At 29.6% G+C, this 12,488-nt stretch overlaps 1 protein-coding gene across 1 annotated transcript; it reads left to right on the forward strand.

Moving 5' to 3' along the window:
* Positions 1 to 1,292: 1,292 nt before the first annotated feature.
* Positions 1,293 to 1,907, forward strand: MIF2 (mini zinc finger 2). Its single transcript, XM_068645680.2, has 2 exons — positions 1,293 to 1,351; positions 1,459 to 1,907. Exon 2 carries the CDS (start codon positions 1,545 to 1,547, stop codon positions 1,809 to 1,811), a length of 267 nt encoding a protein of 88 aa, XP_068501781.2. The 5' UTR covers positions 1,293 to 1,351; positions 1,459 to 1,544; the 3' UTR covers positions 1,812 to 1,907.
* The last annotated feature ends 10,581 nt before the right edge of the window (positions 1,908 to 12,488 follow it).

The raw sequence follows: 12,488 nt of genomic DNA on the forward strand, positions 1-12,488 counted from the left end.
ATGAAGATGCATGCAAACAAAGGAATCATTGTGAGTTTTTGTCGTACAGGTTTGGCAAAGCTTACCTATCATACACACGTTTTTAGGTCAAGCGCTATAGACAAATGTTATTGGTATCGTATCAATGTACCCCACAAAATTGCCTTTTACAATCAAGTTAGGGGCCATGGTACGTGTGAGGCTTAAATCTGGCTTAGCTGGTCATTCCAAATGAAACCCATCTTTATCGTTTTGCTAAGTAAACCCATCACTATTTAGGTGAAAAGCAAAAAGTTTTCCAAATTAAACCCATCACTATTCAGGGTTTTCATCATATATGTGGGAATCATTTTGCATTCGTTTCATTTTCAATCTCAAGCCATCGTTTTAATTAAACACGGAATCAACTCAATTAGCTCAATCTATACACACAATTTTTCGTTAATCACACTCATCAAGGTTCATCAAATTAACCAACTATGTGCATACCCTTCTTTTTCTTTTCTTTTTTTTTTTAGTTTTCTTGAGTGATTACAAAAGGTGAAAATTAAATGCTTTTATTATCAAGTTAATGCTAGTGTGATCCAGTTTAAATAAAGTTACTAAAATAAGAGAAAACATGTGAAGTACTCTTTTCTCTCAATCTGCAAAGAGTCAAACTATCTGCTAATGCTCTTTAATAATGAATTGACACGACAATCTAAAAATAACATAAATGACAGAACCATAAACTTTAGCAAAAACAAAAATCACGGTCGTGTGACCTAATTTTGATTAACTCTAATAGCCTAACCAGATTAAAGACTCATCCTTAAACATTAATTTATTACGTAGCAAATTTGTCAAACCCATTTGACTAGTTTTTGCAGTGAATCCTTTTTTCTGAAGTAAAAAAGCAAGAAGTTTTTGTTACCTGCCCTCGTTCATGAGTCAACATAATCGTCTTCTGCATCAATTATGTTGTAAATATTACAATTTTTTTTAATTTCTTACTCTTAAAAGTGTGAACAGAAAGAATAAATACCACTTTATCATTGAATATTATATATAATATTTTTCTCACTCTTATAATAATTATTTAAAAAAAATGTTTCAAAGATGATTTGAGAGTGTAAAAAAATGTTGACAGTACATGAGAGTTAAATTTTTTTTTCTTTTACAGAAAAATCCAGCACATTGTTATACTCCAATTAATGGAGGTTATGGCATTAATTAATTATTACATGTTGAATAGTAGATACACTAAAGAAAGAGAGGTGATTATGACTTATGAGTAGGTCCCACTGAGTTGTTAATATTAATTGAAAGAGTACATCAAGTTCATCTTTTATAAATACATAGCTAGGGTTAGGGCTCTGCATATCCATCCCAAGTGAGTTGTACAACCCTCTATCTCTCTCTACCTCTTATTTCTTTCTATTCAGTTTCTGATTTCAATTCACCAAAGCTCTCAGAGAATTTCATGGCATAACTTTGCAGGGTTTGAGCTTTGAAACAGGCAAAAGGGGGAGAGAAGAAGGATCTGAAGGGTGTACTGCAGTTGTGGAGCTGGTGAAATCAAGAAGATGAGGAAGCGCCAGGTGGTTGTGAGAAGAGAGGAGCCTCAGAGAAGTGTTAGGAGTGTGAAGTATGGAGAGTGCCAGAAGAATCATGCAGCAAATGTTGGAGGGTATGCTGTTGATGGTTGCAGAGAGTTCATGGCAAGTGGTGGAGAAGGGACAACTGCTGCTCTCACTTGTGCTGCATGTGGGTGCCACAGGAACTTCCACAAGAGACAGGTTGAAACTGAAGTAGTGTGTGAGTGCTCCTCACCTCCCTCCAATGGCACATGAGAGCTTTTTATATACACCTCAACAATTATGCAACTATTCCTCCCTTGTAATATATTTTTGTGGACTTAATTTCTTAAGTATTGGGGCTTTAGCATACTTCTGAACTGCTATGAATATATATATTCATATATATACATATGTATGTATATATATATGTTCTAGAGTAGAAACCATGTGATTTTGAGGTTGATGAGTCTAAAGAGAAAAGACAAAGGGTAATGACAACTCACAAGGTTGTTTTTGTGATGTTTGTCTGAAAGTTTGATCATCTTCTCTTCTTACATGTTTGGTTTAACTAGTTCTGAAGAAGTATGGTTAATTGTTTTTTTCTAAGAAAAAGCACTTAATTATTTCTCAGAAATAGTGCTACCAAACATGTAAATTACTCTCTTAAACTGTCTTTTGTTGTTGCTTTGTCTACGAGCATGTGTATGTAATGGATTTGCTTAGTGGCTACTTGGTGAATCAGTTGTCAGTTTGAAATCTGATGAGAAAAAATGGTTTTGGTTTTGGTTTTGGTTTTGCTTTCTTTGATTTCTTTGTCTTTTCGTGGGATGCTGATTTTGATTCCATTCCAGATCATATCTTTTGCAAATTTCACACTATACCAAACCCCACTTTGCTTTGCCCTTTCTCAGTTTCCATTTTTTTCTCCTTTTTTCTACTTTGGTATTGCTTTCACTAAATTAAATTTCCTTCCATGATCAAGACAGTGTTCATGATTTCAATTTCACTTTTACTCAATTTCATGCATGCCAGTTTCCCCTAGTGTGCTATTTTGAGTAGTGTAGAACAAAGTAGCAATTATCTATAAAAAATGGTTCTTATGTAAAACTTTATGATGCTAATTAGCAACAATATCCTTACCTATTTCACTGCCTTTGTAATCTCTGCAACAATGATCACACATAAATCTCCAAACCACTACCCAGTGTCGTTTGAAATCACTTTCAATAGTTTCACGGTCCACATGTCTAATCATGTTGGTTGTTGAAGAAAAGAGGTTTCATTAACTACTTATCAAAAACTTATTTAAGCTAGATCAAACTAGGGTGAAAAAAAAAATGAAGACAAAAAAAGTATTCACAACTCATTTTCTTTATACTTCCATTTTATATAATTAATTCTACTTTAAATTTCTCTTTTTTTCACTATATTTTCTCATAAAGATAATATATTTGCATTATAATAGAGGTTGGCATGGCACTTTAACAATTATATTATTTGCACCATGGTAATAAAAACATGTAAATATAGTTATTGAGTGTGAGTTAGATGCATGAATTTGTGTTACTAGAATTGATTAATATGAAAGCAAGAAAAACACAGATAGAGACCACCCTAAGTTTGTGTGAGTGTGTTTTTTTCCTATAATACATGAAGAAGTTGCATATGTTAGGTTAAAACCCTAAAATGCAAGTGTAGTAGAAGTGAATAAGGCATCATAATGAGAATAGAATGGTGCATACCTTATACCTTTTGCATATGCTGATAGACACTTTGATGTAAAACTGGAAATGAATGTTGCAAACACTAATCGTTTTGGCCATTCCACAAGTGGCTGCTAACAAAATTTAACATGTAGAATGTGCAAAGGGGAAGAATTTGGAAGACACTTATTGTGCCCTATAGCTAGCTTTCATAAAAGGAGATAGCAAAGTACCACTTTTGTGTGCATAGATGTTTTTCCATGTGAGGTGGTGCAAGCAAAAGTGGACAAGTTAGGCATTGAGCATGGAAGGAAACAAAGTTTCAGGTATACGTTAATACTGAATCAGGTAGATGTCTATTCTCAAAATATTTTTCCATCACAAGTAGTCCCAAGCTAGGTACATATATATATCAATTAATTAATATGCTTCCATATTTACCATTTTTCTACCTTCAAAACAAACAACTTTCCAATATATTGCAAAGATATGTGGAATGTTTAATTTGTTCACCACAAGGTAGAAATTAATGCTATACATGTTCATTTGCTTTTTCCTATGCATGCTTGATAGCTCCAAGATTCTAAATTTCATACAACAATTTATATATGCATCCCAATTAGTACAACGTTTGGTTAACAAATACATAAGTGGTGTGATTTGGATTGTTGTAGTAAGTGAGATCTCGAAACACAAAAATAATGTCATTTTTAAAGGTAGTGTGATTTATGTTTCAAAAATGTTCATTTTTATTCATTTAAAGGTTTGGTCATGGGTAACTTCCACGGAATCTTCAGCCTTTTTTTCTTATTCTAACTGATGTCATCATGTGGTTTGTATGAGGTGGTTAAGTGATATTTTGGATTGTTGGTTAGTTTCTTTGTTGTTTTTTTTTTTTGTTGTGTTTGTAAGAGTTTTGTTAATTGTTGGTAAGAGGTTATAGTTTTTTTTAGAGAGAGACTTAGAGATTATTTTTCGATTTGTATAAGAGTTGGATCACTCCTAATTGATTCACATTTATTTATTCTTTTTTGGTGATAAAAAACAAATAAATAAGTGAATTAATGGCTTGTAATCGTTCTTTGTGGTAACAATTTTTGGCATGAATCATTGTCTAGTAGTTACTTTGTAACTCTTTATAAGTTCTTTATGTCCCTTTCTTTATAAAATTTCTTGAAGTGTTTATGACTATTTGATAAGGATATTTTGGATTAAACATTTCTTAATATCTAACGAGTGAGCTTTAATTTTAGCTTTTTATTTTTTCTTAAAAAATTGAAATTTTCACCTTTTTTGTTTTTATAAATTGAGTGGATTTTAGTTTTCAATATTATAAAAGAAGTATTTTCATTTTTTAAAATCATTATTTTTTGCCTCTAATTTTCATTTTAAAATAAATAAATAATTTTATATTTAAAGATCTTGAAAAAACTATAGAAGTGTTAGATGCTATATCACATATATTCTAATAAATGTCACCGAACTTGTTTATTTAACATTTATTTTAGTACATATGCACTTTAAGAGTGTCATGTAATAATAGAGATCCAAATGAATACTTCAATTTTAAAGTATGAAAAACAAATAATATTTTTGTAGAACCAATATCGCACTTCAATAAAATTATTAAATACAAATTAATTTTCAAGACAAAAATAATTAGTTATTATATTATCTAAATTAGATACTATGGACTAAAATAAAATTATTGATATCTAAAATAGTTTTATTATTAATAAAAATTTATAAACTAAAATCTAAATTAGTATTTAATTAGCTATCAAGGATTTAGTTACCAATTTTAGAATCTAAAATAGTTGGTAACTAAAACTTCGGTAGCTATAGATACCAATATTATCTAATTTGATCAATATAGTAACTAATTATTTTTTATCTCTAAAATTAGTTTCTATTTAATGATTTTCTTGTAGTGTTAATATTACTCATTCTACACAAATTAAAATAATATTATTTTTTAATAAAAGTAATTAATAACATAGCATACATCAATGGAGTAAAGTAACTACATATTTTGTATTAATTAAAATAAACTTATATCTTGTACAAATTTTAAGAACTAATTTAGCATTATTGCCTTGGAAAAAAGTTTTAATTCTCAAATTATAAATTGATGGTAGTTTTCAAAGTTAAGTCATTAAAACTTTCATTATAAGAAAATCACTAAATATCAACTAATTTGAGAGAAAAAAATAATTAATTATTATATTGATTAAATTAGATATTATTTTATAAACTAAAAATTATTAATATGTAATGTAGTTTCTATTATTAACAAAAAAATTATAAATTAATTTCTTAATTTATATCTAACATAACTAGCAAGCTTTTAACTACTTTTTCTTATCAACAAATAAAAATTGTGAAACATTTTACAGATGTATGCACCTTGCACCTTATTACAATGAAACAGATTATATATCCACATAAGCCTAAAAAATCAACAACCATCAATCTCTCAGCAACTCCATGCTCTACAAAAAAAATACGCAGCATCAACACACAAAAGTGGATTGACTGATTAAAAAACAAAAGAATAGTTAAAATCTTGGTAACTAATATTAAATACTAATTTTAGAAGTTAATTTATAAATATTAATTAATTATAAAAATTATTTTAGATATTAATAATTTTTTCTGTTTATAAAATAATATCTAACTTATTTAATATAATAATTAATTAATTTTTATCTTTAAAATTAAATGTTATTTAAAAAGACAGATGATTGTTGTTACTTAAAGTGTCGTATCAGTCTAGCTGAGATGTCAAGTTGCATAGTGATGTTTAATATGAAAAAATTTTATAGAAAAAAAAATCAAATGTTATTTAAAGATTTTATTGTTGGTTTTAGCACCCTGTGTATAAAGCTTATATATAAGAAATAATCTAATGTAAGCTTGCTTCATTAGAAAAAAAGAAACAAATGCAATTCAAAGTTCAGTGGGGTAAACCATTTAGGAGAAAAAGCATGTAAAAAAGACTTTTTGCCATTTATAAGAATTAATGAAACTAGTAACCTAAGATGAAAGTAACCTAGGATTTTGCTTAAGAAACCAAAGTTATTACTATTCTATTGGTGACATTTGTGACAATTCTGGTGTGTTTAAAAACATAAATATTCACAATTTTGGGTACGTATGTAATCCCATTGTTTAAAAGGCACTTTTGTCTGCGACTATATTCCTTATTCACTCACGTTTTGTCCCTTTGTCCCCCTATTATATATATATATATATATATATATATATATATATATATATATATATGATTCCTTAATATTATGTTTCCTAATATCAATTTTATTCTCCCAACATTATTTTTCTTAAAATTTATTACACTACAACCTAGCAGCATATCCATTAAGAACTTTCCCTCTAAAAATATCTGTTTCTAAGTTGTTTTTTATCAGGACAATCTCAAGTTCATATTTTTTTCACTTAAATGAAATTAAAACTACAAAATAGCTTCTTGTATAATTTTAAACTACTCTTATTTGAATTTTTAAATCCAAGGTAATTTTAAGTAAAAAAAAGGTGGTTAAACATAGATTTATTCTCGCAAATCCAATTATCCAAGTTTAGAACAATTTTTTCCTAAAAAAATTTAGAAGAAAAAAAATTAATTCAGTTTCTACAAAATTTAAAAAAATTAATCTAGTCTATTTTAAAAAGTTCTCTCAAACTACTTTTCTAAACTTTTATTTTTTAACTTACAGGTAAGTTATTTTTACTTATCCAAAACTTTATTCACTTTTCTTTTTTTTTTTTCTCAACTTTTTTTTTATGTGTAAATTTGTCTAAACATGTTGGAGATCCCACATCGACTAGAGATTAGAGTCTGTATATAAGTGGGTGCAAACCTCAATCCTATGAGCCGATTTTATGGGGTTGAGTTAGGCTTAAAGTCCACTTCGTAATATGGTATCAGAGCCATTTCGAGTCTATCCTAGCAAGTATTTGTGTTGGGCCTATCGTGCCACCCGCTATCGGGCCGCTATCGGACCACCCATAATATATAGTCTCACGCACGAGTTGGTAGTCTCGGCGTGAGGGGGATGTGTTGAAGATCCCACATCGACTAGAGATTAGAGTCTGTATATAAGTGGGTGCAAACCTCAACCCTATAAGCCGGTTTTATGGGGTTGAGTTAGGCTTAAAGTCCACTTCGTAATAAAACAGTTTCTGCTTTAACCTTTTGATTTAGGAATCAAGGAATATACTATAATCTAAAATTAAACTGAATAAACATCTAAAACTAATTATTATTAGAAAGTTAAATCACTTTACAAGTTAATGATGAGGAAAAAAAAAGTCAATTATTGATATGCTAAATAAATAAATAAAATATATGTTGTAAATGATTTAATTTAATTTGATGAATTAAGTTTTAATAATTTGGTTTAGTGTTGGTTTGGATTTTTCATAAAGCCGAAACATGCCAACCCTTACTTTACAGGGTGATAGGGCCCAAAATCTTCATGCCAGGCACCAAAGTTAAGACACCACCTTTCAAATTGGACCACACTCCTTCAATGACCCATCCAAGTCTCCAACATCCCTATGTTAAGGGCATGTTTCGATATAACTTAGAAAGTATTTTCAAGCTTTTTTATTAAAATATAAAAAATAGTAAAAATCTATTTTTTTTTTTGTTTATTTTTATACATAGCCACATGCAATGTTGAAAAGAAATATAAATTTTGAATTAATATTTGACATGGTTTTTTCGTATAACAGTTTTTATAGTCATTTGGGTGCTCTTTTCAATTTATCATTTACTGTATCTAACGTTTCTCTCATAAATATTATTCTTAATCAAAGAAAAGTTGAAAGGGTGGCACAAGAAATATTGGACTAATATTGATAAAAAAAAAAAAAGACTAAGGAAGTAACAACTATGGTACAAACAATAGATGTGTTCGGAGATTTTTTTTTTTTATCCGTGTATAAAATTAATTTATAAGTATAAGAAGAGTACACATTACAATAAAAATGACTTTAGAAAATAAAAAAATTGTTGTCTAAATTGTAAAAGTTATTTAAATTTTAGGTAACAAATGGACAACGAATTCTGAGTTGTTGTCTAGATGGTTCTAGACTAAAATAATAAGCAACAATTTTTTTAGTGTAAACAACAAAATTTGAAAAATCATTGTCTAAAATATGTTAATAGACAACACTTTTAGAATACAACAATTTTTTGGTGTTGCTTATTACTTTAAGCAATGATTTTTTTTTTTTTGTTAGTTATCATTTTATGCTTATTCTTATATGCTACATTTTTTAAGTGTTAATTAAAAATGTGAAAATTTAGAAATACAACCATTTAAATAAATTTTATTATATTATTTTAAATTTTGTCCATACATTTAATGATCCTATTTTAAATCATTAAATTATAATATATGGTTTATAAAAGAAAATCAGTTTTAGGTACTTTAGTTTATATGGTTGAATAAAAATGCTAAAAAATTAAAATATTATCCGTAGACACACAGAAAAACAAGAAAGAAGATGATATTCCATATAATATAAATTGCCTAGTTAATTATAATAAACCATGCTTTGCCTAGTTAAAATAGTTAAAAGAAAATGAAGTAACAAGTGGTAATAATTATTCATTCATCTGAATATCAAACATAAAGGAGTGAATACAATCTCCAACACATGACAATTTCAAGTTGATATTAAATTTTAGTTTTGGGATGAGTAAAAAAAGTCACAGTGCATTACTTTAGGAATTTAATTTTTTTACCTGTGATTATAACATAAAAAAACAATTTATTTCTAAATTTGTGTTAATTTCATGATTTTAGGGGAAAATGAAGATGAAATGGCTAAAGAAGAATAGACAAGATGAAAAAGAAAAGTTGGAACATTAAAAATTCGCCCAAGCACGTTCAAAACTCGCCCAAGGCTCGTCCAGGCAAGTTCACTCCAGTAAAGTTAGGTTTTTCCTCGCCAAACTCGCCCAAACATGTAATAATTCGCCTAGGTGAGCTATCACCTAGCTCAACCCCAATTAGGTTAAATATGAGGCATGAGACATAACCCTCGATATCATTGGGAGAATAGAAGAAGATAGAAAATCCTAGAGGAGGTTGATGTCAAGGAAAAACATCTTGAATTTTCTTTTCTTGATTTCCATGCTTGTAAATGCCAACATGAGTGACTAATTCTTCCCTTTGGGATTGAGAGTAATCTATTCAAACTTTTATGTATTGAGGTGATATTTATCTATAATATTTCAGTTCTTGATTAATAATTGGTTTATCATTTTATTCTCAAAGCTTGAATTATTCATGACTTCGATCCTTAGATTTGACAGGAAAGTACTCATAAGAATTTGACCTAAATGATAATGCTTACAGTACTTAAATGATAGGAATAGATTTGAAATGTACAAATGTTACATGAACTAATACATACTTACAAACTCACTTAATTGACTTAAATGCATTAATGTTCTACTATGATCACATAAAACATAAAACGCTTACATATGAAATAGTCTAGGAACACATGAAGGAATCATACTAAAATAAGAACCACAATTCACTTTCAACTGGAACGAAATCTAACAAAAGTAAACCAAGATACAATAGTTGACCATTGTTGTCCCTTATCCAACTCATAAACGAGAGGTTAAAGTTTCGAGAGTCGAGAAAGCACCACAAAGACCTTCCTATATACACTCAGATCCATAACCATTACTCCTTATATATCTCAAATTACCATGCATAACTTGGATTTTCACATTGTTATAAATGCTTGGACTTTTTATACATATGTCTACACTTAGATTTCACACTACTAAATCATTGTTTAGAATTTTCACAACACACAAAATACACGAACTTGCATTCATATATTCCATATATACCTCCAAACAAACCATAACAACTCAAACAACACAACATCTCATAACTTGTAACTATGTAAGTTCATCCACACATATGATTTAATTCCCATATTTTCATAACACAACATACCATTCATCATCACAAGTTTCAAGATATATTTTTCCTTACATATACACATAAAATTTACACATGTAAAGTCATCACAATATCTCTTTATGACCTTTGTTAGAAGTTAAAAGTATATTCACCCTTTAAAGTTGATTCTTATCTAGTTTAAAATATAATATAATTATCTACAAACTTTTATGTAAGTCATGGATTGGATTTTTCAAAATTTAGATTCAATAAAATGGATTGTATTTAAAATCCATATCCATTTTAACTAGATCAAATTTATTTGGATTTTTTCAAATCCATTTAAAATAGATTAAATCTAGATTAAACCCACTTTGTCAATTAGAATAAATTCATCTCGATTTGGCTCAGACTGACTCAGTTTGGCATGGGTCTGAACCCACTCAGCTCAACATGGACTTTGGCCCACTCAGCTCGACATGGAAACTAGTCGACTCAGCTCGACCTAGACCTAGGTCGACTTGGCTTTACATGGGCCCGGTACTGACTCAACCTTGGCTCGAGGTGACTCAGCTTAACATGGGCTCGGGCCTACTTGGCTCGACAACCTCCCGGGCCAACTCAAATCGACATCGTCCCAGGCCGACTCGACTCAACGCCAACTTAGCTTGACATTGTCCCGGGCCCACTCGTCTCAACATACGCCCTTGGCCAACTTGACTTGACATGGGCCTAGGCTGGCTCATCTCGACATGGGTTGGACTGACTCGGCTCAAAATCGGCCCGGATCGACTTGACTCGACATGAGCCTGGTGCCGACTAGACTTTGTTTGGGTGCCGACTCGACTTGGGCTCTAGCCCACTCGACTCAACTTGGGCACAGGTTGACTTAGCTCGACTCAACTTGACTTGGGCTCAGACCAATTCGGCTCAACTTGGGTCCAGACCGACTCGGCTCGACTTTGACCCGGACTAACTCAACTCAACTTAGACCCGAGTCAACGTGGGCTTGTGTCAACTCAACTCGACATGGGCTCGAGCTGACTTAACTCAACATGAACCCAGATTGACTAGGCTCAACCTGGACCCAGACCAAGTCAAAATCCAACCCAAAATTCATTTTGGATAATCCAAAAATGTATTCAATTTATATCTAATCCATATCCATTTAAATGAATTGAACTTAAAATCCAAAAATATGGATTTGGATTTACATTTAAATGTTGTAAAAGTAATATAAATTTAGATAATTATAAATTGAATTTAACAATTTGAATTTTTTCTCCACCTCACCTTACTTTTATGTTGACCACTTTTCTTAATTCAATACTTAAACGGATAGTAATCTCTAACAATGAAATAAACCCTTCAAAATATCTTTCACACTATTGTGATTATCCTCACACCTGTGTGAGTAAACCTCTTATGTAATTTTTCTTCCAATAGGTCTTTCACGTTCTTTTGGATGAAGTGACAGTGAATAAAACTTTAATGTAATTTTTATATCATTGCATTTCTCACACCTATGTAAGTAGCCACACATGTATAACATACTTTAAAATTACTATTATAAATTTTTAATTTTATTTTCAATCTAATATAATTATTGCATATATTTCAATAATAAATTTAAATTAAAAAATCGGAATTTCTTCAAATATTTCAAAGATAATAATATACATAAATAAATTGGTACATTAATTAATATCCCAATGCTCTTTAAATGCAACAGTTTTGTGACATCTGAGTCAACTCTCAATTCCAATGCATGAGTTATATCACTAACATACTCAAATAAATCAAATCAATTAATGTAATATGGTATTAATCAATTGAAATATTTCACTTGAATTTCAAAATCCTATGATCAATATAAATCTTACGAGTACATAGATCCTAAAACACACTCTTTCATAATAAATCAATAACAAAACAATCAAATTAGTGAGTATTCTCTTTGTAAGTATTCATAGAACTTAAATCCTTATTAAAGAGTTTTTTTTATCCTTAGAATATTCATAACTTTAAAAGCACATATAGCATTAAATAAAAAATTTATAACACATTTTTCACTCTTCTCCATTTCAATTCTTCACTATACAAATCATTAACAAAAGATTTTCCAGACTCTTCTCATGTTGTTTCTCCTAAAGTTATTTCAAATTACATATTTTAGATTTTTTTTAATGTCTTATCTAAAATTATGTGTATAATATTTATTTTACATAATTTTGCAACGTAGATTTTGTAATGTCGTTTACTAAAGTTATTTTACATGCATAATTTGAAAT

The sequence above is a fragment of the Phaseolus vulgaris genome, chromosome 4, assembly GCF_051622355.1.
Source record: "Phaseolus vulgaris cultivar YP4 chromosome 4, ASM5162235v1, whole genome shotgun sequence".
NCBI classification, from domain to species: Eukaryota; Viridiplantae; Streptophyta; class Magnoliopsida; order Fabales; family Fabaceae; genus Phaseolus; species Phaseolus vulgaris.

What these genes read in the sequence shown, in the direction of transcription:
- MIF2 (XM_068645680.2), top strand. Translation starts at nt 1,545, where the DNA reads ATGAGGAAGCGCCAGGTGGTTGTGAGAAGAGAGGAGCCTCAGAGAAGT.